The sequence below is a fragment of the Kogia breviceps genome, chromosome 1 (genome assembly GCF_026419965.1).
Source record: "Kogia breviceps isolate mKogBre1 chromosome 1, mKogBre1 haplotype 1, whole genome shotgun sequence".
NCBI lineage: Eukaryota > Metazoa > Chordata > Mammalia > Artiodactyla > Physeteridae > Kogia > Kogia breviceps.
The window spans coordinates 154,670,421-154,697,461 of NC_081310.1; the positions used below are offsets into that span (position 1 = coordinate 154,670,421).

At 44.3% G+C, this 27,041-nt stretch overlaps 1 protein-coding gene across 1 annotated transcript in view; it reads left to right on the forward strand.

Moving 5' to 3' along the window:
• The window catches only part of PLPP3 (phospholipid phosphatase 3), an 85,922-nt gene extending 70,146 nt beyond the window's left edge, over window positions 1–15,776 (forward strand). Inside the window, exons 5-6 of the mRNA XM_059052875.2 lie at window positions 10–186; window positions 13,851–15,776. Of these exons, the coding sequence (XP_058908858.1) occupies window positions 10–186; window positions 13,851–13,976 (303 nt within the window). The 3' untranslated portion in view covers window positions 13,977–15,776. The remainder of the gene's footprint in view (window positions 1–9; window positions 187–13,850) is intronic.
• The last annotated feature ends 11,265 nt before the right edge of the window (window positions 15,777–27,041 follow it).

The following is a 27,041-nucleotide window of genomic DNA, read 5'->3' on the forward strand; positions in this document are numbered from 1 at the left end:
TCCCTCCAGCTGTACCTGCAGGCCCGCTTCACTTGGCGAGGGGCCCGCCTGCTCCGACCCCTTCTGCAGTTCACCCTGATCATGATGGCCTTTTACACAGGACTGTCCCGCGTGTCTGACCACAAGCACCATCCCAGTGATGTCCTGGCGGGGTTTGCTCAAGGAGCCCTGGTGGCCTGCTGCATAGTAAGTAGCCTCTTGTCCTCAGCACGCAAGCAGGGCCCTGGATGGCTTGCTTGTTAAATGTTTCCAGCTCAGTGACCAAAGCCAGGGAGCTCTCAGTCCTCTTCTCTGCTTGGTATCTGAGGAGCCATCCTGCCCCAGGAGCCCTTCAGTGAAAGGAGGATAATTCCTGCTTCTTTCCAGCCCGGAAGTTTTAATCCAACAGATTCTGTGACTCCTTTTCTCCAGAAATACAGAAGGTTCGTGCTCATAGTTGCAATAGCAAGAGGTCTTAGATGTTATTCTACTCACTCACTCTATCCATGAGGGCAGTCAGGGTTCAAGAGGGGAAGAAACTTGCCTCAGGTCACATGTCAAGAGTCGAAGTCTCTGACTCATACGTTGCTCACATGCTGCTTTGGTGATCGCTTACTATTCAGAAGCACCTCCCAGCTTCTTGGAAAACATCTACCCTTCCCACTGTGACCTTTACAGGACTTGGTCAGACCCTAAACTAGGTGTTGGCTGGGGAAGAAGGAGTCTGGTGAAGGCTAAGCCCTCTCCTAGCCTGAGGGCTTTGTACAATCAAGTCACAGAGCTTCCTAGAGAATGGCCTTGGGATGGACCACAATCTGATTGGCCCTTCACATACTTCCTCCCTGACTCTCAGTGAGGGGGGATGAGGCATTCCACCTCTGAGGCTCTATCTTTTCAGGAATCTCTGCTTTTTTTTTTTTTTTTTTTTTGCCTGCTAAGTTTTTTTGTTTTTGTTTTTAAGAGTCAAAAAGAGAAACTTTTTTTTTTTTTTTTAAATCTGAACAACATTACATTTCATGCTTAAGTTTTGACGAGTTTATTCAGCAAACACGACTGAGCACCTCCTCTGACATTGTGGCTTCCTGGGCCCTATTCAGGGGCACTCACCCTGTCCAGCAGGAATCCCAGAACACAGTACTAGCTGGGTGTTCGAGTACCACAAATGCAGCTTTTGTATCGTTAGTTTAACCTTGCTCATTCCTGGCAAGAATCATGAAGTGAGGTCTAGGCCAGTCCCTGGTCCTTTCCTGGTTTTTCAGCCTGGCTGCAGCCCCGTGTCTCCCTGCAATAACTCCCTGCTTTCCTGCATTCGTCACCCTGTGTTGAAATTGTGGACGTGTGTCTCCCTTTTGATTGTTTCTCAGGGACAGGGACCCTAGTTAACATATATGTTATTCTCCCTGTGTCACCAAGGCCTCTCAGAGATTCTAGCTCAGAGTAAGTGAATGCGTGTGTGTAATCAACACAAAGCTAGTACTCTTGAGAACATCCTCTTGAAGGCAGAGGGGTGGATGAGGCACAGCCCTTACTTCCAAAAAATCCCAGTCTAGTTGCTCACAGCCAGGCCAAGCACAGAAGCTACAGTACAACGAGGGACTGTTGTACTGCACTTCGGCAGGCAGGCGAGGCAAGAAGAGGGACAGGGAGTTGGGGAGATCAGAGTGGACACCACAAAGAAAGTAGCATCTGAGCTACCGGCCAGACTCATCCCAGGAACCCTAGTCTAGGGACTGGCTGTTTTGAGGGCTTTATTCATTGCTTTCTTTTCAGTCAAGGCTGGAAGGGAGAGAAATTGGGGGAGCAGACCGTTAATGAGAGCAGCTGTCACTGAGAGCTTGTTCTCTGAAGCCTGGCCCTTTAATGTGAAGTGACAGTGGGGGGTGGGTGTTTGCACGACAGGGTAACCCTTTGCTGACCGTGCCCTCTGAGCTTTGCTCTAGGCAGGGGGTCAGCCCACGGGGGCCTGCTGTGGTGTTTCCTTCTTGGCGCCACTGCCCTAATTAAAGTCTCCTGCATCCCCAATTAAAAAAATGGAAAGGTTGGGGGGGGGGGGTCCTTCATAGCCTTCCTCTCTTTTATAGAGCACTCTCTACGTACAATGAGACAAAGAGTCCGGGAGGACCATGGTTTATTTTCGAGAAGGGAAATGAGGGGTCTGACTTTTATCCTGTTTGGCTCGGGTGCACTGGACCACTGGAGCGCTGGATAGGAATTTGGTCCTAGCGTTTGTCAAGCATCTACTCTATGCTAGCTCTGTTCTGGGTCCTTTACTCATCGGCTCCTTTTAGGGACACGAAGCCGTTGTATACTGCGGGCAATTTACAGATGAGGTAACTGAGGCTCAGAGAGATGACTCAAGTCCTCTGAGGTCAGAGCTAGTCGACAGCGGCTCCCGGGATGACCACTGACTCCAAAGCTTTGCCCTCTGTGCTTGGCAAGGAGGCGTGGTCACTGGAGCTGAAGCGGCCAGAGTCATCTGAGGCATACGCAGCATAGGCAGCTGCTTCCAGAGCAGAATTTAAGGGTGTCAGGGGCCTTCCCAACCCTTCGGGCTGATCCAGTTGCTGCTTTCGGTTTGAAAGCCTGTTGTGCGTGTCAAGGTGGCTTAGAAAAGGGTTATAAACATCTTTCCCTGTCCCACTTAGCTGTGAACACATGAGGGTAGGGACTCGATATTTATCATTTCTCTCCCAGGGCCTGACTTCCAGCCTGGCCCTCAGGAGCTCCTGGTCCCGACTGGCTCAGCACTCCAGCACTGAGTGATCCATTTCATTTAAGCCACCTGAGAGGCCAGGGCAAGACACTGGAGTCAGCCTAGGAGCTTGAGGATGCTCAGCTTGGGGGAAGACAAGGCAACGGGTCACTTCCCATCAAAGGAAGTATACGGGTCAGGACCCTGAGTTGAGCCAGAGATGGGTCTTGGGGACCAAGAGGCCATCTGAGGACACCACGTGCTAGGGGAGGGGGCTGCGAGGTGGGTGAAGGGCATCTGCCTCACGGGTTTTGCAGCTTTATTATCAGGTGCTTCTCCAGAGTTGTACCGGGTAGCTTGCAGCCTAGGCAGGAGCCTGTGGTCTCTGCTCTGCCGTGTCTCGTAGCAGAACTTGCCCCTAAGCATCAAGGCTGTCCTGGCACATACCAGGCAAAGCTGAGTTCTCTTCTCGCCCGTGAATGGGGCTGATATGAATGGATCTTAACACAGGGACATTACCTGAGGTTGGTTAGGAGGACCAAGAAGAGGCAGCCCAGTAAGGTACAAGGCCACCGCACAGAGGTCAAGGAACCCAGCAGCCATTTCCCACTCTGCCTGATAACCTCCCGAGCCAGGCTTCGATGGACCCCCATCAACAGGGAAATCGTATTTGCTAACATGCATCAAGAGCTCACATGCCAGCCACTATGTTAAGCACTTTACGTAGACCATCTCCAGTCCCCCCAAGATCCTATTTTGAACCCTATACCCATCATCGTCCTCACTAAAAAGATGAGAAAACAGGGACTAAGAAGGGTGAGGTAACATGGAGAGGGTAGAGGGTCGGCCCCAGGGCGGTCCTGCAGAGACAGGTCTGAAGACCCCAGACGCTTGTAAGCCCTAATCTCCTGCCCCTCTCATGTCCCTTCACCTCCAGGCACATAAAACTTATCCAGATTTTTCAGCACCCTGAGCTCTTACCTTAGACAGCTGTCCCCTTTTGATGGATCACACAGTTCCAGTTTCACCCCATCTCTGATGAAACCTGTGTTAGTTCCCTATGTTGCTGCTCTGACAAATTACTACAAACTTAGTGGCTTAAAACGACACAACTTAATCTTCTTAGAGTTCTTGAGTTCTGAATTCCAAGATGGGTCTCAACGGGCTAAAATCAAGGTGTTGGTAGGGCTGCGTTCCTTCCGGAGGCTCTAGGGAGAGTCTGTTTCTTTGACATTTCCAGCTTCCGGAGGCTGCCGGCATTCTTTGGCTCGTGGCCCCTTCCTCCGTCTTCAAAACCAGCAGCGTAGCATCTTCATCTCTCTTTCTTTCATTCTCTCTGACTTCTGCTTACATCTTCACATCTCCTTCTGTGATTCTGACTCTCCTGCCTCCCTCTTACGAGGACTCCTGTGATTACATTGGACCCACCTGGATGATCCAGGCTACTCTCCCCATCTCGAAATCTTTAACTTAATCACATCTGCAAAGTCCACTTTGCCATGTAAGGTAACATATTCACAGGTCCTGGGGATTAGGATGTGGGCATCTTTGGTGGGGGCTGTTGTTTGGTCTAGCATACCTCCTCTTCTGTCTTTTCTGATGACAGATTGCCTAACTGTCTTCTAATGCTCCCATAGTCCTTTGCATGTTTTTCCTGCTGTGACATTCAGCCTGGTTCTATCGTAATTGTTCAAATGTCTGTCTCCCCAACTAGACGATGGGTGCCTTAATGGCAGAATCCATGGCTTAACCTTCTGGTTGTTCATTATCAGTGCCTGGTACAGTGGCTGACACACAATAGCTACTTGATAAGCACTGGCTAAAGAATGAGTGATGAATTAGCCTGTGACCCCAGGCAAGACACTCCGCTTGAGCCTAGTTTCTGCATCTGAATTGATCTTGGAGGCCCTTAGCTCCATGACCTTCTTCCACAGAGATTCCAAGGCACAGCAGACTTTGGACTTTGTAGTAACTGAGCTGGACCTGCCTTCTCAGATGGAACTGTCTCCATGCAATGCCCATGTAGGTGGCCTCTATTTGGGGATCATGACATGTCTTTAAGTTCCCAGGGGGTACAGTGCATCACTCTAGAATGTTGGCTCAGCTGCTGCAGAGCCTTGGGCAACAGGCCATGACAGCCAAGCACTTTTACCCGGGTCTGTTGAGAGTAAGTCCTATCACAGCAAAAAGACGTGTCTAGACAAAAATCACATGCCAAACAGGAGAGGGTTTGGTCCCCTCCCTCACTGCTTACTAGCTGAACGCTTTCCAGAGGAGGAGGGCAATGGCAGCCAACACAGACAAAAAACCTACACAGTGTCGTGAACTCAACACAGAGACACGGACATGCGGGGGCAGAAGGGCAGGCACACTGATGTACATCTTCACACATGTGGACAGAGGTGCACAGGACAGAGGCACGGGGACAGACCCAGTCGTACCCAGACACAGACATCCATCCTCTTTCCGTCACCAGCACTCAGAATCACAGATACACAGACAGGCCAAGGCAAACACAGGCACATGCTCACCCTTGCAGTCTCCTCTCTCTCTCTCACACACACACACACACACACAGAGCCACCCCTCCCAAGATGTGAACTCTACAGCTGGGCTCACCATTCCCACCCCTGGTGTAACCCAGGGACCCGGACGAAACGACAGACATCGGTTCATTTCCTATCTGGTGACAACTTGACTATCTGGCCACCTCCTCCCTGACCCTCCAACAGATGGCAAATTATGGGGCCCTGGGAGGGGTCAGGGCAGGGCCAGGCCGCCATTGCTGTGGGTGCAGCAGAGGAAGCAGCTGCTCGTGAATTTCATAAACATGCAGCAGAGTCTTTCCTGGTTTTCCTCTTGCAGGGTGTGTGGCTCAGCCAGCAGTCGCTCTTTTGTGTGCTATCTTCCTCCAGGATGTAGGGAAGGGCGAGGATGTTCTTTGTCTCTGCCACTGTTAGGTGACCCTGGGAGAAGGGACAAGTGAGAATGTGAATGGAAGAAGGGTTCAGTGATGACAGCCTCCCAAGGGGAAAATGGGGCACAGAGAGAGGATGGGACACACCCAAAGACACATGGTGGCGGCGTAGGAACCAGATCTCGGCTCTCTTGATCCTATCTCAAAGGATTAAACTAGTAAACTCCAAACACGTGTAGTCTATGCCCTGAATTTGTGAGATCTCCTTCTGTAATAGGAGATTCCCTTCTATTTCCACCGGATTCATTCCACTACTGCCTGGGCACAGGGGAATGGATGAAATGACCTCCCGAATCACTTCTTGCCCTGCAAAAGCCTATCTCTTTGCCCAGAAGCCCTGGGGCTGACCTTGTCATCCTGGGCCTCTACTCTCAGGTGCGCAAGGGTGCCAGGAACCCCTGGATGTGGGAGAGAGAAGGAAGCAGAGGCAGGGGTAAACTTTGTCCCCCGATATATAATGATAATTTGCACAGTTCTTTAAAAATCTTTCTCATTCCCCTGCTGAGACGAATGGGGTAGATGATGAGGCAGAGACTCAGAAAGGGGAGTTGTATTCCTGCCACTTAGGCATATTGGTCTAGTCACTTCCTCTCAGCTGCCTTTTCCCATCCAACGATGTGGGGATGATACGTCTTAACATCACCTGATCTTTGGATTGAGGATTCAATGAATTAAAGGTGCGTCATGCTTCACACATGCAACGCATGGATCGGATGTGTATTGCATGTTAAGTATGGTGCCTTGTTTTAAATATTCACAGATGAAAAGAATTGGTCCTTAAAGAGCTTAGAGTGCAATAGTTTGCCAGCCATGATCCATAATAAGAAATACATTATAGGGGCTTCCCTGGTGGCGCAGTGGTTGAAAGTCCGCCTGCCGATGCATGGGACACGGGCTCGTGCCCCGGTCTGGGAAGATCCCACGTGCCGCGGAGCGGCTGGGCCCGTGAGCCATGGCCGCTGAGCCTGCGTGTCCGGAGCCTGTGCTCCGCAACGGGAGAGGCCACAGCAGTGAGAGGCCTGCGTACCGCAAAAAAAAAAAAAAAAAAAGAAATACACTATAACCCAATAGAGGTACCCACACATAACTAAAATATTTCACAAAATAAGACTTATGCTTACTGTATGTGATACATTCTAACATTTTAAATTTAACCCTTAGGAATACTGGTAGTAACCACCCAGTTAATTGATTTTAAACTTACTAATGACTTGTGACATGCAGTTTGAAAAACACTGGTCTATTGGGGACAGGCACGTAAACACACAAGTGCCGTAGAAGGGCACGCCATTAGGATGGGATCCTGTCCTGGGGACAGTGGGGGCTTGAGAGAGGGGAGAGCTCATTCTTCTTGAGGGTTCTGGAAGGCTAGAAGAATTCCTGGAGGAGGAGAATCTCGAGCAATGAATGGATATTTTCTGAGATACAAAAGATAAGGAAGGGCATTTCATGCAGAAGGAATAACACAAAGACATGGAGATGGATGGGAACATAGTATGTCTTGTGACCCTAAAAAGTTCAGAATGATGGAACTTGTGGAATATTGGGGGGAAGTCAATAATAGTAGCTCTCTTTACCCTTTCAGCTTCAAAAGGTGGGATTTCTAGAAGTAGGCCCCTGCCTTCCTCTAGCCTCTGTTATTCTTGGGTACCACGTTCCTGAACTCTAGCTGATACTGGATCTAGCATCTTAGTGACCGCCATTAGCCCTCTGGGTCCCCCTTACCAGAAACCCTCCTTTGTATTAGCCAAGAAGTGCCTTCCTGTGAGAATCCTTACAGGGCTCAGATGCCTATTCTCCTCCAGAATTGCCCACAACTTTCCTCTGCTGCTCCAAACCCTCCTTCTTTTTATGGGACCAGCTCCCTTGGTGACACTCAGTAGCAGTGATGGTCATGAATGATGGTAACTGAGGGAGGATTTGAAGAGCTCTTTATAGGTAGGAAGCGTTTTCATGTGAATTCTTCCATTTAAGCCTTACAGAAACTGTGAGAAGGTAGATTTTTAAATAATGGTAGCACACAAATGCAGGGCAGACCCATCCTCTGAAATCATAAACCTCTTCATTTTGCATAAATGCAAGTCTAGACAAGAGTGTGACTTGGCCTGGGTCATGCAGCAGTAGCAATCTGGGGACTAGATCCTGCTGCCTGACTCCTCGTATGACACTCTTTCTACCTCATCAAGTTCCCTTTCAGATATACCAGGAAATTACTCAGTACAGACACTGACAAGTTCCCGTGCCAGAAAGTCACTGAAAGGCCTCTACTGAGGTCAAAAAATAATTATTGCAATCAAGTAACTCCCATTTAGTCAAAAGACAGGGCTGCCAAAGATGACTTTTCTTTAGACGGCACCTTATACTTAGGGCATGAGAGTGAGCTGAGACCCAAGGCAAAGAAAATTATTCCTTAATCAATGAGATTGTTTATTACAGTAGATCAGGATGCCCAAAGGATATCCCAAGACCAGGGCATCAGGGTGTATGCAACAGGGGCAGCCCATGGTTTCTATCCTCACAAGGTGGGTGGACTAGATTTATAGAGGCTACGCTTGCTGGGCTCTGGGCACAGTTCATTCGCTTGAATATCTCATTGTCTAAAGGGGAAGCATGACATAGCATTTTATAGCATTATGTGTGCACTCGAGCCTATAGGCCTCATGCTAAGACGGAAGTTCATTAAATTTCAGTGTGGGTACCAAAGAGAGCAGATTCGAGCAGCTTACGGAAGGGCTCGTGGAGCCCAGTGTATAGATAAGGAAGCTGCTCTCAGAGAGATTACAAGATGTCTAAGACCCACAGCCAGAGTGGCAGGTCTATGGCTTGAGCCCGTCTGTTCATCTCCATGGACTGTCCACTAATGGCTCTCCTCACTTGAGTCTACATAACAAACACCACTAGAGTTTGTTCAATGCAGATTCTAGGCCACACTTCTAGTAGGTCTGGGTGGGCCCAGGAATCCGCTTTTTCAAGAAGCACCCTGCTGATTCGGAAATAGACGATCTGAAGATTACACTTTGAGAAACACTGGAATAGACAACTCTGTTTTCTTCTGATTCTGAGATTCCAAAATTCTTCCACTCTTAATGTTTATTTGCTCTGTGTTGGCATCTAAGCTCAACGAGGGCTTATAAAAATTTCGATATATAAGGATGTGGTGCCTGTCTTCAAGGAGTTCTCTTATGCACTCTCAGGACTTGAAACACTCAGGGACTCCAGGAATATTTAAAGGACAATATTGTTGTCATAATCTGTCCTTAACAAAATGACACTCAGGGCTTGCTGACTCAGCACTTTGCAGCAATGGGAGTGGAAACCTGGCTGCAGACGAGACTTTTTGTTTCTGGCCAGTGGTTCTTGGTGAGCTCCAGGCAGGCAGCACCTCAGCCAGGCTGGGCTGTGTGCTCTGGGCACTGGCATCTCCAGAGCTGGTGAATGCTGGCAGTGAGACATTGGAAGCATCTCCCTTTTTGATTGTGCTGACTCATTCCCCAAAATAGCCCCAGAAATTATTGGACTTTGAGAGCATATCCTATCTGTCCTGTGGAAAACTCCCATCTCATATGGTCTTCATGTCTGGCTTGAATCTATGCAGGCTTTCACCTATGTGTCCATATTCTCAATCATTTCAATTTTCCCCTCTCTAATGTTCCTTGTTTCTAGTTCCTTCTCTTGTTTCTTTTCTTTCCACCCAAGGGGCAGGGGAAGAGACGCGACTTGATGTGGGTAGGCACTGAACACACAAGCCAGTGATCATTGCTCTGTTTATTAACAAGCCCCACTTGCTCATTTGATGACATCATATAATCCTTTGAGTAAACCTCTGAGGTAGGCATTGTATCCCTCATTTAGGAATTTTGCTGAATATGGCAAAACTTGGATTTAAAGACAAGTCTGTCCTACTACCAAGAGCAAAGCCTGTCATCAGTGCTACATGTGTAGGATGAGGAGTGGGAGATGGTGACCCAATGGCACAGTCACAAGAGTCGCCATTTAGGAGGAGACTCCTGTACATTTCTCATCTCGTTACCGCCAACAGGATTCCTCCAGCCAGGAGTTGCCTTGTTTGTGTGTAGTCTTGCTCTTGGTGGAAGGGCTTCATTGTCTTGAGTGCTTGTCTGAATCAGATTGCTATGCCCTCAGATCACAGAAAAGCTTGCCTTTCTGACTCAGGAGAAGGTCAGAACCACTTTCCCAAGCAAATATCAGAGGGATCCAGAATATTAGAAGGCAGAGGAAAGCAGAGCTGTAATTTTTTCCCTAGCATAGTTACCCAAACTTTAAGAGTTCCATTGGGAACAAGGGAGAGATTTCTAGAGTTGAAAACAAAACTAGAAATAAAAGCATTATGTCCCCCTGCACACATTCATGCTGCCTCCATCAACGGCAGTTGTGTCCTCAACGTTTCAAAAACCCATCTCTTCTTTGTCTTCACTGCATGATGATCTTACAGGACTCATCCTCTCCTAGATTCTGCAACAGTGTCCTGACCGGGACCCCTGCCTTCGGGCCCTCTGCTCCCTTTCTGACGCCTTCTCCTTCTTAGATAATCATGATCTTGATGCAAGTCTTCCCAGCGTGCTGCTTCCCTGTTTCAGCCTTGACAGTGGCTCCTCGGGCTGTGCCATACCCCTTCTCAGTATCTGGCTCCCCCTCCAGCCTCACTGACCGCTCAGCCCTCCCTGTACTGAGCTTCCTGCGGCTCCTGAACGAACTGGGCTCCTTCACTCCTGTGCCTTTGCACGCGCTACTCCCTTTGCCTAGAATAACATTCTTGGCATTCACCACCTGGCTTACTCCTACTTATCCTTCAAAGCTAAGCTCAAATATACCTCCTTTGGGGGAAGCCTTCTAAGGCCCTCTCCCCTCCCCTTCAGCCTGGGTTAGATGCCACATTCTCTGTGTTGCTTTAATACCCTGGCTTCCCTCTGTCATAATCCTCAGAACACTACTGTACTGCTCTATTTACCCGGATCTCTCCCTCATTGCCCTGTGAGCTCTTGGAGGGCAAAGAACTCTCTCTTCTGTATATTTATCATCTCAGGGCTTTGGTACAGAGCAGATGTTCAATAAGTGTTTACTGATTGCACTTTTCAAAAAAGCAATTTGTGAAGGCAGAGGAGAAGAGAAATGGAATTGAAAGCATATGCTCAGGGTAGGAGAACTTAAAACTCTCCCTGGTGCTTCGCTCATAGATTTCGTGTTTGCCAAGACTGTCGTCTGATGGGCTCTTTCACACCGCAGAGGAGGTCTGTGCAGTGGGGCTGTGGGCTGGGAGTGGGTTTGTCCCTCAGACCTGGGGTAGCCACCTAATTCGTGTAGACCCTTCCCAGCCTGGGCCTCTGGGTTTTCTTTCCAGGTGGAAATCATCTTCTGCAGGAAATAGAACTGGCCTTTCCTAGTCCTTTTTGTATTCTGCTGTTCAAGCATGAAGTTGGAGCCCTGTTTGAGTCTTGACAGGATCGTGTTTCATGATCTCCCAAAAAGTGTTTGCGTAACCTCAGGCCACGCTGAAGGCAAAATACAGCTTAAGGGGGGATCCTGCTGGACCTGACTCCACTTTTTATCTTGCCGCTGGGGTGTGTGCGTGTGGCGTGGGAGGGTGTGGTCCCCCTGACATCCGTAGGCGTTCTGCGTGCCGATAAGATCCAAGGCCAGAGTGCTTGCTTCTAGTGGACAGAAGTGGAGGAATTCAACAGCAAACAGTTTATAAGCTCCTGGTGTGTGCAAGGCTCAATGCAAAGGGCTGTGGGTGATGTGGGATGATTAGGGCTGGGCTCCATCCTCAGGAAGCCTCTCATTAGGAAGCAAGACTGATGGGCAAAGTTTTGGAGACACGAGAGGACGTGGCTTAGTCTGGGCCCAGACACGACCTTGGTACCCACACAAGGAACGCCTTTTATTGAACTATGTGCCAGATACAGGTTTAGTTCTTATCAAGCACATTCTTGCCTTTAACCTTCATTTCATTCCTATCTTGCAGTTCAGAAACGGAAACTCTTACCGTGTAGTGGATATGAGCTCAGGAAATTAAATTGGGAAGTCAGCCAGTAGACGGAGGTGGTGTCAGGGTCTTGAAGGGAGGGATGTTTGTGTGAGGGTGTCCCCTGCTGTCTTTGCCCTCAGCAGATGGCACACAGGCTGGGAGAAAGATCTCTAAGAAATGAGATCCGTAAGAGCCCTTATTTGGTGGGGCTCGCTGCTAGGCTGGAGAAAGTGGAGTTCAGAGCCAGCGAGGGAGAGATTGACCGAAATCGCTTCCTCGGGGACAAAGTGAAGGAGGAAGGGGAAGGTAATTTCCAGGTAGAGATGAGGACATGGGCTCTCCACCTGTCAGAGAACAGCTGAAAAGTTTAATGATCTCCTGTAACTTTAATCATGTTTGTCCAGGTTTCCTTATACTGGGGGTACCTGAAACCCCCCTTCCCCACCTGTTTGTAAAGGGTTCCCGTGCAGGGGAGTCTAGGGCCTCCTGGCAGGGTTGGGTACAAACCTTTTCTCTCCTGGTTCCCAAGCTGGCCCTGGCTACGAGACAAACCTTTCTGTGCCACAGTTCTCACTGTTCACACCTCCTTAGAAAAGAAAGAGACAAAAGGCTTAATTTTTTCCTTTGCAAAAATTCAATAGCATTCAGGCTGCAAATGTCTTAAAATGTTCCATTTCTTGGCTAATATTTCACTTTCTTGCTATAGGATAGAAATCGCCTAGCCTTCTTTCTCTCTCTCTCTCTCTCTCTCTCTCTCTCTCTCTCTCTCTCTCTATATATATATATATATATATATATATATATATATACATATTTTAACCAAAAACTAGTAATGAAATGTTTAAGTAATATATATCTGATGGGTACAAAAATTCAAAACATACAATACAAAAGATTTTATGGTGGCCAATAAATAAGCTTCTGCCTCCCATTTGCCTTCTAGTCACCCCATTCTCCTGGGGTGACCAGCATCACCCGTGTCTTGCTGTTGATTTTGATTGCACTTTGCTGATGGCTGTATCACTACAGAGAGAACACTGTGGAAAGTGGTTCAGCAAAGGATCCAAGTCACTTCTGTGGCCAGGCCCTGGCTGCAGAGCCTTGGTATCGGTGCAATCTTATTAAGAACTTCATTTTCTAGCCTATAATGTGCCCACAATGAAGTCACAGGGCCGTCATTATTAGTGAGCACGTGACCATCTGCAGGACAAAGCCTCTTCCATCCAGAAAGCCGTTAGCCCGTAGGAACTTTGAAGTGTTTCAGCCACTAAAACACTAGTGGCTAAACTCAGCCATATGTTTCCTATTAAATTACATGACTGACAGCTGCCTCTTACGGGTCCTTAGTACAAATGCCTGTTGCTTAATGGCTCAAATGGATATCTGTGTATTTATTTTGCCACCTAATACAAAGCATAAATTTTTCTTACTCTGGTAACTTAGCAAGTTCTTGAATCTTTCATCATAAGCTAATTGAGACCGGAACTCTGCCCGAGCCATCCTTATACCCTTGTGGGTAAGCGTTCAAGTAAACGTTTCTCAGCGATTCTAAGAACGACTCCGTGAGGGCACATGCTCAGGAGGAGTCAGGACGTTGGGAATAAGCGATAGGAGAGCTTTTGTTGACCTTTCCACCGGGTTAGTTGCTGACTCCTTCAGCCAAGAGACCCTGGCTTCTTGACCCCCATCAAATTGTTGACATCACTGGGCTTTCAGGAAAAAGTGATCACGACTGCTTCCTTGCTCCAGCTCCTGCTGATAGGAATTCATACTGGCTGATCTCTTTTGGTTACACCCTCGATTCCTTTGTGAGGAAAGGGAAAGTATCACGGACTAATGACGGTGACTAATTATGACTTGCTTCCTTTGTTTGAGAACTTATCTTTCACTGCTACTCATTTACCTTGAGAAATAAGGAAGTGGGGCTTGCAGATAGGGAGCACTGGACTGAGAGGCCATGGAAGTGAGGTCTGCCCCTCATGCACATGGCTGTGCAAACTCGGGCGTGTCACTGTCTTTCTCTGGGCCTCAGTTTCCCTCTCTGTGCAAGAAGAATTGGACTCTGTGGTCTCCTTGGTCCTTCCCTATTCAAAGATCTACAGTTTGGGGGCCCCTTTCTCTAAAATCTATGCTCCTATGGTCTTCCCTTTGCCTTTGCCTCTCCCCAAGGCTCAGATGTCAGTGACTGATTGGGATCTCTGATTTTGTGCTTCTAGGTTTTCTTCGTGTCTGACCTCTTCAAGACCAAGACGACACTCTCCCTGCCTCCTTCTGCTATCAGGAAGGACATCCTTTCACCTGTGGACATTATCGACAGGAATAATCACCACAACATGGTGTAGGTGCTACCCACCTCCTGAGCTGTTTTTGGAAAATGACTGCTGACAGCAAGTTTCTGCTGCTCTCCTATCTCATCAGACAGTAGAATGTAGGGAAAAACTTTTTGCCCGACTGATTTTTTAAAAGGAAAAAAAAAGTCTTACCTTGTGGCCTTCCAAAATAGGTAGTGTTCACCTATATGGAAACAGCAACAAACTAACAGCAAGTGCGGGAATCCTGGATGTGCAGTTGGTTTAAGTGTTCATGTTCTAGTGAACACAGGCTTGTTCTGGAACAAACACTAAGATGATTTGAGTAGAGCCTGCTGGTCACCTTTGTGACCTGAGGAATCCCAGGCCTGTTGGAAAAGCTCAAATTCACCTGGTAGCACACCATGCCAGAAATAGCACTGAATCAAGAAAATAGCCTGTTGTGTCTCTCTGTCCACACCACTCAATTCTCCACCGTGACTTTGGTTCAGGAATCTTATCTGTTTGTTTGTTTTTGTTTTTAAATATAAGAAAAGAGCAAGTTTGCTCACTCAAGCGATCAGATCCTGAATCCAAATTCCCAGTTGTGAAGCCTTATCACTCACTTCCTCAGCCCGTAGGCCAGCAACCACAGTCCCTCACTTTAGTGATTAGGTGACTCTTTGTGGATGAATGAATTTCACAAATAGCACAATTTCAGAAGAGCTCGAGGGCACAGGCCCTCCTGTGTCTTCTCTTGATGCACCAGCCTGTGATGCTGAAATGTCAATTACAGGATGCTGATGTTGTGTACATCAATCACCAGGGCACTGCCACGCTCAAGTAGAGATGGTTAGCTTCGGTTACTGCTTTCTTCCTGGAAACCCTTGCTGGGTGCCCGCCGGGATTGCCTGGGAGCTCCCGGAGACGAGCAAAGATGTGGTCTGCCATCAGCTGATGGAAAGCAGCCTTCCATGCAAGAGATGGAGGAGTGGAGGGGGCAGAATGAAAAGTGAAGCAACCCTTTGGATACTCAGAGTCTGAATGAGCCAGAGTAGCAGACAGTCTCACATCCCAGAGGCTGCCCTTCCAGATAAAGCGGGGGGGGGGTCTCTGCGGGAGCCGCTCTTGCTAAGCTGTGTAAAGCACTATTGTCTTGGGGTTGATCTCTAGGGCAATTCTTGGTAGGTTCTGCTGGGCAGAACACGTGGGTTAAATCTCCGTAGAGTTTCCTCATCCTCTCTCCGTAAGTGTCCTTCCAAGCAAGGTCCCACTCGAGGCAGCAGACAGGGACCGCTTCTACTGAAACTTTGAGGAAAGGAGGAAGGAAGAAATGCTTTCAGATCTCGGATGCAAACCTTTCAAAGGGCTAAATGTAACCACATGGGTCAACCACATGCACATCCTTACAACAGAAGCCGTCCTTTCATTTCAACTTATAGCAAGCTATGATTTTTATATATAAATATTATATAAATAATGTATAAAACATTAAAAGTTAACTATGTAAAATATTATTTCTGAAACAATTTTAGCTATATCCACTATGACTATAAACTGTGTCTCGACCTGTGTTATTTACATTAGCTGCTTACAAAAGCATGGAGTTCATTTTTTTTTAATATCAACTAAAATATTGTAGTTCTGTGCTAGACATTGTTTTTACAATGAAAGAAATAACTGCAACTAGAGAAAACTGTATAAAAACATTAAATTGTCAGTATTTTTGTAAGGTTCCATTTTGTAAAGAGAATAATATTCAAAGACTTTTGTAGAATACAAAGTGAAAACTTGTATCTGCGAAACTATACTTGTATTAAAGGTGCTTTTTAAATAAAAGCTCATAACAACTAAGGAGGGAGTTGGAAGCTCGGAATGATTGAGGGGGTTGGTCTTGGGTGGGTGGGTGGGTGGGAGGAGGGGGACTTGAAGGCTGTGCTCCTCGAGGGGCCTCGCCTCCCCTCAGGGCATCACCATGGGATTCTTTCAATGGAAAATATGGTGGCCATGGTACCGTAGATAGGGATGCCCCAAGCTCTTTCATCTCTGAGAGCCTGTTTGCAGAGTGAACAGAGAGATCTCTGGTCCTGCTCTCCTCTCAGGCTCTTCTAAAGAGCTTTTGTATTCAAAAGGGAGGTTTCCTCGGGTCAGGGGGAGCTGTGGATCCCCCAAAAGCAGATAAGGAGCAGGCTCTAGATAAGGTGTGCTTCCGGAGGTCACAAAGGGAGTCCTTTACCCAGATGGCGACATCAAAGGAAGGAGGCTGCACTGCTAAGAATGGCATTTGCCCCTTGCTTTCCTTCCCTGTGTCTCCCCAGCCTGGAAGAAGAGGGGAAGCTGGACATTCACATTGATTAAGCACCTGCGTGCCAGGCGCTGTGGCCTATTTGTCGCTTTTGATCCTTCCAGCAGATCTTATTTTGAGAAATAAGGACTACTAAGGAATGCAAAGATGATGTTTAAGATCACAGAGGAGTAAACTGCAGGCCAGAGCTTGGATTCATTTCCTATTTTGCTGCTGTCACAAATTACCACCAACTTGTGGCTTAAAACAGCACAAATGTACTATCTTCTCGTTCTGGAGTCTTTAGGGGCTCCGTTTCCTGGCCCTTTCCAGCTTCTAGAGGCCATGTGCTTTCTTTGGTTTGTTTCCTCTCTCTTCAAAGCCAGCAACGTTGGGTCGAGTCCTTCTCATTCTGTCGTCTCTCTGGTTCTCCTCTTCTGCCACTGCTTCTACATTTAGGGCCCTGATGATGGTATTGGATCCACTCAGATAGTCCAGGGTAATCTACCTATGTTACAGTCAGCTGATTAGCAACCTTAATTCCATCTGCTACCTTAATTCCTTAATTCCCCTTTTGCCATGTCACATAACATATTCACAGGTTCCAGGGATTAGGACATGGACATCTTTGAGGCGACCATTATTCTGCCTACATCTGGCAGCCAAAGATTTACATCCAGCCCACATGCAAAGTACATTCTCTCTATCCCAACGTTCACCAAAGTCTCAACACATTATAGCATCAATTCAAAATCTCAAATCTCATTATCAAACTACATCATCTAAATAAGGTAAGGATGAGGTTCTGGGTTTAATCCATCCTGAGTCACAATTGCTGTCCATCTATGAATCCGTGAAACTTCAGAAATAAGTTATCTGCTCCCAGAATTCTCTGATGGGACAGGCATAGAATAACAGTTATAGACACTCCTAGTCAAAAGAGAAAATGGAAGGAAAGAGGGGATCATTGGCCTCAAGCAATTTAAAAATGCAGCCAGTCAAACTCCATTTGATTTCAGGGCCTGGGAATAAACCCATGTGGCTTGTGGCTTCCTTTCTGCCACCAAGGTCAGCCTACTCTTCGCTGCTACACAAGCCTCACAGGTCCTTGTCCTAACTCAACATTTTCTCAGCATTTTCCTGTAAGTGGAGTTGTCACTTTGAACCCCACGATGCAGTGAGGGAGATTCTTAAGGCCAGAGTCCAAAGTTTGTGCTTCAAATCTAGGGGAACAAAGTTCCAGATAGACAAAATAACTTCCTGGCAGGAGGAGGGGGATACACAGCAAGTTAGTGGGGGAGCTGGGGAGACCAAATCAAGTCATTCCATACTGTCTCCCTGTCTTCCCATTATACCTTTCCAATAACACTTGGTGAATTAAACTAGTCTCAAGGAGAGAGAACACCATTTCATGGGCACTTAAGGAAAGATGGGGCTGTGCCATAGTATGGCGCAGCTCTGGGATTCAGATCCAAATTATTTCAGTTATTTTTTGATTAATACTAATTAAGTACTCTGTGCCAGGCACTGGTAAACACATGAGGTAGGACAGTGGACAAAAGGGACGAGATCTCAGCTTCAAGGGAATTATGGGCTAGAGAAGAATGCAAAAAATCAAATAATCACACAACTAGGTAATTAAGAGGTAAGAAGACTGTTATGAAGAAAGAATACAGGAAGCTATGAGAGATGTCATTTGGAGGACCTGTCCTATCTGATGGTGGTTTTCCTGAGATCTACCAAGGGCCAAAGCCTGTTTATACCACTTATCCACACCAATGACGTGAATGAAAAGAGCTCTGCCAGATGTAGGTCTAGGAGAAGAGACAAGTAAGTAATTACGGTAGTGTGACAAGGGGAGGAGGAGCACACGGAAAGTGTTGCAGGAGCATAAGTAGAATGAGTTAGACTTTGATGTCCTCCATGTGGACCCTCTCCCTATCTCTGGTAAACATCCCTTCTAGGACATCCAACCCTGAAAAAACATTCCAGCTTCTGCAGGAACCAACCCTTCCAATGATGATAATTTTGCCTTCAACAGCCCTTTGCAGTTTTCTGAAAACTTGAATGCACACATCACATTTGGATTCTCCTCACCTCCTTAGGAGAAAAGATGAGGCATGAATGGCCCCAGATGTCAGAGATGAATATAGGCTCAGGGAGGCTTTGGTAGTTTTCTTTTGATACCAAAACAGTTTGTAAATAATAATGAATAAGAAAAGGAGAGACAACATATTTTTAAAACTTTGTAAGAGAGGATATACAAATGGTAGATAAACATAGAAGTGTGCTCAGCTTTATTAGTCATGGAGAAATGCAAATTAAAATCACAGTGAGATATTACTACATACTGTGACATCCTTGTCGACCTTAACAAAAGAACTGATAGTACAAATGTTGATGAAGAGGTGAAACAACTGAACTTTCATTCACTGCAAGTGGGGATATAAATTGGTACAGCCATTTTGGAAACTTTGGCAGTATCTACTAAAGCCAATAATATGCATACCCCATCCCCCAGAAATTCTACTCCTAAATATACACCCAACAGAGGGATGTGTGTATTCTCACCAAAACTGGAAACAACTCAAATCCCCATCAACAATTGAGTTAAAAAGTGAAAATTAAATATTGAAAAGATCATTAAAAAGTGAAATTAAATATCCGCATGAGGAATACCATTTAGCAATGAAAATGAACAAACCCCTGCAATGCACAACAATATGAGTGAATTTCACAGAAGGAATATTGAGTGAATGGAGCCAGGCACAACAGAATACATACTGTGTGAGTTCATTTTTATGAAGTTCAAAACAGGCAAACTCACAGCAAAAGAAACAGTTAACAAAATGAAAAGACAACCTACCGAATGGGAAAAAATATCTGCAAACCTTATATCTGATAAGGAGTTAATATCCCCAAATGTGAAGAACTCATACAACTCAATAGCAAAAAACAAATAACCCAATGTAAAAATGGACAATGGACCTGAATAGACATTTTTCCAAAGAAGTATATGAATGGCCCACAGGTACATGAAAAGATGCTCTACATCACTAATCATTAGGGAAATGCAAATCAAGACCACAATGAGATATCACCTCATGCCTGTTAGAATGACTAACATCAAAAAGACAAGATATAACAATTGCTGGTGCAGCTGTGAAGTAAAGGGAACCCTTGTGGACAGCTGGCGGGATGGTAAACTGGGACAGCCACTATGGAAAAACAGTATGGAGGTTCCTCAAAAAAATAAAAGTAGAACTATTATATGATCCAGCCATTCCACCTCTGGGTATATATCTGAAGGGAATGAAAATCCTGTGTTGAGATAGCTGCACCCCATGTTTATAGTAGCATTATTTACAACAGCCAAGACATGGAAATAACCTAAGTATCCATCAACAGATGAATGGATAAAGAAGTTGTGGAATATAGATACAATGGAATATTATTCCGCTCTAAAAGAGAAGAAATTCTGACATTTGCAACAACATGGATGGAAGTGAAGGGCATTATGGTAAATGAAATAAGTCAGACAGAAAAAGACAAATACTGTATAATCTCACTTGTATGTGAAATGTAAATATAACAAAAAGAAAAAGAAAAACCAAACTCATAGAAAAAGTCATCAGATTTGTGGTTACCAGAGGCAGGGGTTGTGGAGAGGTGGAACTGGATGAAGGTGGTCAAAAGGTACACAGACTTCCAGTTACAAGATAAGAACTAGGGGTGTAATGTACAACATGATGATGTAGTTAGCACTGCTGTATGGCATATAGGAAAGTGGTTAAGAGAATAAACCCTGAGTTCTCATCACAAGGAGCAAATATTTTTCTTAATATATATTTTTTGTATTATAAGAGATGATGAATACTAACTAAACTTATTGTGGTAATCATTTCACAATATATGGACGTCAAACATTATACTGTGCACCTGAAACTTATACAGTGCTGTATGTCAATTATATCTCAATAAAACTGGAAAAAAAAAGAAAAAACCCAAAACAAGCAAGCAAAAACAATATATTTCAAGGAGTTCAGTAAGAACAGAAAATTCCAGAGCAATGATTATACCTTGGTCAGAAAAAACACACTTGAACCAAAATAAATATTTGTACCACTTGATTCCTAGCATTGAATTGGGCCTGGTAGGAAATCAAGGAAATTATTTGACTGTCATAATGATACTCAACCTTGTTTTTCTCTACTCATCTCCTATCAGAGATTCTAAAAAAGGGGATCACTGACTTTCCCAGCCCCCATTCAGCTGATCATGTTCTATATATTTGAGAAAACATGAAAGCACTTGAGATGTCTCATTAGCCTGGTTATTGCTGCTTCCTTCCTTCGACATCGTTCTGCGAGGGTATGATGTTTGGGGCTCTGGCAGCTACCTTGCCAGCCATAACGAAAAAGCCAGAACCTCGCAGAGCAGTTGACCAGTGCCCTAGGTGGACCAGCTCTGGAACCACCTGCATCTAGACATCTCATTATGTGTAATAACTAAATGCCTCTGTTATTTCAATAAATTCAATTCAATGTTTAAAAAAATCAGAAAAAGCTCATCTATAGTGATAGAAGTCAGATTTGTGATTACCTTTAGGGGGCATATAGACTGGGAGAGGACTTAATGTGGGTGGTAGTCACTTTGTGAAAATTTATTAAGCAGTACATTTCGATTCATGTATTTGTCTATTGCTATGTCACACTTCAACTGAAAAGGGGAACAGAAGGAAATTTGTTCAATACCAAAGGAAAATAAAAAGATTGACAAGATATTGGCAATTTTTACTTCCTAAATAGCTTTCAAACCCATCCCTTCCCTTTATTCCCTTTATTTAAGTGAGACCTCATTAACTCTTTTTTAACCAACTGTAATAGCCTCTTTACCAGGTATCACTGCCTCAGTCTACATTCTTGTAAGAATTCCTCCATACAGCGGCCAAAGGGGACCTTCTAAACACAAATCTGACCATGTCACTCACCTGCTCAGGGAATAAAATCCTTCACATGGTATTTATTCTTCTTTTTAAATTTGAATTCATTTCAAAAAATGTAATATAATACAGAGAATAACACAAGAACCGTGTGCCTACCACTCAACTATAAGAGATTAGCATATTGCCCTATTTGTTCCAGATCAAATATTGTTGTTGTTAAGAAAGAAGCAGTTAAGATACAATTTTAGCCCAGTCCCTTCATTCCACACAGTCTCTCCACCAGGTAACTATTATCCTGAATTTGGTGCGTTCCCTTTCAAATCAGGTTTTCTTACTTGACCCAACATATGTATGCATCCATGAGCCCTATATAGAATTGTTTTGTGAGTTTTAAATAAGCATATATATAAATAGTATCAAAGTAGTATGTTTTTTATAATCTGCTCTAATCACTCAACATCGTGTTTTGCGATTTATACACGATGGCACACAGATCTGTAATGTTCATTTAACACTGTAGCATCACTGTATGGGTAAACCATACCTTATTAATCCATTATAAAGTTGATGGACATTTAGATTGTTTCCAGTTTTTTGCTATTGCAGACAGTGCAGAAAGAGACTCCTTTACGTATTTCTCCTTTTAGTCCCAATACACAAAGAAATGGAATTGCTAGATGGTAGAGTATATGCATCTCCACTTTAACAGATATTATTGCCAAAATGCTCTCAGAAGTAGTGTATCAAATTTATACTATTACTAGCAGCATATGTAATTTCGATTTGATTTCCATCTTCAACAACTGGTACTGTAGGACTTTAAAATTTTAACAATCTGATAAGTGTGAATAAGTAAAATCCCTCTGAATATTAATTTTCATCTTGCACACTAAATAGGTTGAGTTTGTGTGGTTTATAATTTTTTATTGTGAGCTCATCTATAGCAGGGTTTCTGTTGTCTATGGGAGTCCCACGCATCCTGGTCTCGAAAAAGCAGTTTTGTGTTTGTTGCTGCCAGGAAGGAATCCCAGGGGGCTCATAGACCCTGGGCTATGCAATAAAATTATGTTATTCTCTTTTTAAACTTTCTAAAGAAGAATTTCAGAAAATAGTTCAGTCCTATTAGATGGATATATAAGACTGTGTGGTTTGGCTTTTATGTGCCTCTTCAACTTCAACTTCAGCCAGAAGATATTACCTTGATATTATACTCTCCTTTTGTTTCTGATACATGGAATGTCTTTTGATCTGGTCCATGTATTAATAGAGGAAGGGAACTATATTCAGTGGAGAGAACTGTTATATTTTATTCAGTATTTCTATGTGTTTTTTCTGGGAGAGGTAGTTCTACGTTAAGGAAGCCTGCCATGTCGCTAGATTTGGAATTTCAGCATGGGATTCCTTTCATGATCTGGGATTTCCCTATCCCTCAACCCCTATTTCTTGTGATACACCTACGTTTCCCCTTGTCCCCTAAAATCCAGCTATGCTGAATTGCTTGCAATTCTCCCAAACTCAATATCACTTCGCTTTTGCATATATAGCTACCTCTTCCTAGTTATTGTCAAGAATCAGATCTGCCTCCACCTACCTGGGAAAACTCTGAGCCCAGAGTTTGTGTTGGATGGCTTTGCTGGCCTTCCACTGTCCTCTTGCTCTGCAATTGACTAGATGTCCAACTATCTCACCTATTGACTGTGAACTCCTTGCAGGCAATGACAATGTCTTATCCTTCATTTCCTTAGGTTGGAGCACAGTGGCTAGCACAGAGTAAGTACTCGATTAAATATTTTTGATTGAATAGATTACTAGAGAGTCCCTTCTTTAGTATATGTGTGGAAGTGTGTGTGTGTGTGTGTGTGTGTATGTGTGTGTGTGTGTGTGAATTATATATGCAAGGATGTACATGTATTTGCCAATACATGATTGTGTATCTCTGGACATGCATGCAAGTGTGTGTGTGTGTGTGTGTGTGTGTGTGTGTGTGTCCAAGTATATGCACATACGTGAATGCTTGCTCTGCTTCTTCTGAGTGGGTGACACAAACTCTTAGGTGGCATTTGTGGGGATGCTATGATGTTTGCGGTGACAGCGGAGATGGGAAATAAAGGATAATTGCTACTTTGGTGACCAGACTGTGGAATATGTGGTCCAAGCAGCTCTCAGAAACTCGCCCCATGGAAGGTGCCTTTTATGGGGGGTGGGGGGGTGGAATTCATTGTACTTAAGTAAGCACCGCACTGCCCTTGAATTCAGGGTGTTGGAACGAGGGGTTGGAAGGAGTTTTGACATCAGTGGTACAGCCTCAGTGGACAATGACTCCTGTGGACCTGATCTCTTTAACTCCAGTAGAAGCTATGTGCCAAGTTTTCATTTTTCATTTTCTTTTTAATCCTTTAAGGCCAGTTCCTGCCTCACACTGGGGCCTCTTTCCATCCCATTAAGCCTCTGCCTTCTATTTCTGTGTTTCCTTCCCTCTCATTACTCTGGCATGTGTGGGCAAACAAACTTTCTACCGGCACTCTCACTCAACATCTTTCTCTTTCTGCCTGATTCACGGGAGGCTGTCTGGGGGTCCACCTTGATTGGCAGGGGAGTTCCACAACCATGATGTCACCTCTGCTCAGTTGGAGGACCCCAGCATGAATCAAGACATCAGAGGAAATGAGTGGTGATCCCCCAAGGAGACAAGCTCATAAAGTCATCATCAGTGACAGCAAAGGAAATTAAGGAAAACTGAGGTCAGAGTTATAAGAGTACAACCAGTGTTTGTTTATTCATTCCTCATTCATTCAGTGAATGTTCACTGAGCCCCTACACTTTGAATAAGACATAGTTCTTGCCCTCAAGGAATTTACAGTCTAACGAGGGAGACTGATGGATGGACAAACAGAAAGACAAAAGTAAGCCCAGGATACTATGGAAATCCAAAAAAGAGGAATCTAAATGACAGGAAGATCAGAGAGGAAGAAAATTGTAAAGAATGTGGGTTCAGAGTCAGATAGACTTGGGCTTAAATCTCCAGTCTGCCACTTAACTACATAAGACCCTCACTTCTTGAACCTCTGTTTCTTCAGTTGGATGTTGGAGATAGCATAATACTAACGCAAAATGGTTATAATAATTAAATGAAATGATATTTTAGTATAGAGCCCAACTCACCGCAAGCATTTAAATTGAAGATATTTTCTATCTTATATAGATGTTACTTAATGTTAAATTTTGAAACAACAAGTAGGAGGTGGCTAGATAAAGAAAAGGGAGCATGGTGTTCTTGGCAGAGAACACAACCATGTCCAAAGGGCTGACACATTTCATGAGCTGATATATAGCTTGATGTGGTTGAAAGAAAGAGATCGCATGTGAAAGCAATGGCAGATGAAGTCAGGGAGGTAAGCTGAGGCCAAATCATGCAGTCTTGTATACCTATCTAAGAAGTCTGAGATAGTATCTTTGGAGGTTTTCAAAAGGGAATAACATGATTAGATTTGCATTTCTAAAAAGTTTCTCTGAGGCAACTTGACAAAAGTGCTAAGAGCCTTAAGCATGGCCATATATTTTGCTCTACTAATATTACTTCTAGGAATTTATCATAAGGAGATAATCAGAAATAAAGACAGAAGTTTATGTACAAGAGTGTGTGCTGAAGGCACATAATGAAATTGGAAGCAATCTAAATGTTGACTAATTGGAAAATGATTAAATAAATCACAATACATCCAGTTGATGCAATATTTTAAAGCACTCAAGTACATTTGGTAATATTTCAAGGTATGCGGAGACATTCAAAATAAAATGCCAACCCAAAAAGAAGAATTCAAAGCTTAAATATAGTGATTCTGGTTTTGATTTAAAATAAATAAACAAATGAATAAATAAATATGCAAAACTATTGGGAGGAGCTGTATCAAAACCAAAAAATAACTATAGTTATCTTTGCATAGCAGAAATATTGGTGATTTCTGTTTTCTTTTTCAAGTTTTTCTGTACTTTCCACATCTTTAGAATGAATATGTAGCTTTCACAATTTAAAAATATTTTAAAAAATGATCACTCTTATGGGCATCGTATAGAATAGAGGTTTATGTAGGAGAGACAGAAAGAAATGAGACAGTTAGTTGACTTTTACAATTACCCAGGAGAGAGGTGATAAGATTTTTAGCCAAGGCAAAGCCAGAAGGAATGTACAAGCAGGAGGGCGGATTCTAGAAATATAAAGAGTTAGCATTAAGAAGACTTCATTGCCTATTAGATATGGGTGGAAACAGAGAGAAGAAATTAAATATGGTGCCCAGGTTTCTGACTTGGGCAATCAGGTGGAATGTGTACTGATCTCAGAGAGAGAGAAAATGGGGAAAGGGCAGTTTGGAGGAGAGAGTAGTAGAGATGAGGAACTCTGTTTGGGATATGCTGAACTTCACCTGTTTGCGAGATGTTGAGATAGATGTGTCCAGTAAATAGTTGGATAGATAGGCCTGCAGTTCATTTAGTTACTCATTCATTCATTCAACAAATGTTAATTGAGTACCTACTCTGTGCCAGACAATGCTTGGGGTTTGGACAGCAGTATACAAAACAAAATAGAGCTTGCATTCCAGTTGGGGACTAGGATCTCTAGCTCAGAATAGACGTAACAGACATCTGGGCTGAAGACAGACCTTAGGAATCAACAACTTGGACATGGTAGAGGTGGAGAAAGACATGAGAAGTGGATGAGATGGATGGCCCAGCTGGGTTGTGTAGGATGAGAAGCGTGGGCTTATTTTGGATCAAGTTCAGTCAAACTATTTCTTTTCTATGGCTTAGAGGATTGCACTGCTTTGAAAAATGTCTGCACACCCTTTAAATATGATTACTTTCTGACTGTACTCAACTCCCAGTCTAGCTACCACTTCTGTGAGAGGTGGACAAGTCACTGAATCTTGACGGTCTTATCTCTAAACTAGGAATAATATGGCTTTAAGCTGCATCAGTATAACTTTCCTGCTTCAGGAGCTCTGTAGTCTCTGTTCTTTCTGCCTAGAATACTCTTCCCTGTGACCTTCCCCTGCTGGGCTCCACCTTTGCATCAGATCTCTGCACCACTAACACTCCTGCAGAGAGGACTTCCCTGACCCTGCAGGATAAAGCAGTGCAAACCCAGGCCCTTGATACCCAAGCACCCTATTCTAATCGCTGTCTGCTATTTCTTTTACTGTTTTTTACTCATTGTTGATTCTTGCACTCCCTAACCAGAATGTGTCATGAAAGTATGGGTCAGACTTGCCTTGTTCTTTGTGATAGTCCAATCTCCTAGAAGAAAGCTTAGCACATAGTGGTCAAGCAGTAATTTTTGAATTATTTTGAATTTGAATAATTTTGAACAAATAAAGGATTTTCCAGCTTTATGAGTAAATATTAAAAAACAACTCTTGAACATTTCTATGTGCCAAGTAACTTGTTAAACTGCTGGGGATACAGAAATCTTACTTGCTTCTTATTTGCAAACAAGTTTACAATCTCATGAGAGATATAGACACCTATGCAGCTATTATAAGAGAGTGAATCAAAGTGGGGCAGAGGTTTGGGTTGTTGTGAGGAAGGGTCTGGAGATGTGCTGTATGTGGGGAGGAAAGAACTAGGTGGTCTCAGGGCTCCAAATTGGAATACTGGGATTGTGATGCCAACTTGATATTCTGACCCAGAGGCTTGGTTGTTGGATGAAAAGATAGGACAGGAGAATGAATCCACTTTACATTTACACTAGACTATGAAATTTTTATGTGTTTGGCTCACAAGCACATCATATCCAGATGTATATACACATAGTAGGTGCTCAATAAATATTTTTTGAATAAACAAGTTTCATCTCAGCATGAAATAAAATTCACAGTTGGTACATTCCTGAAAT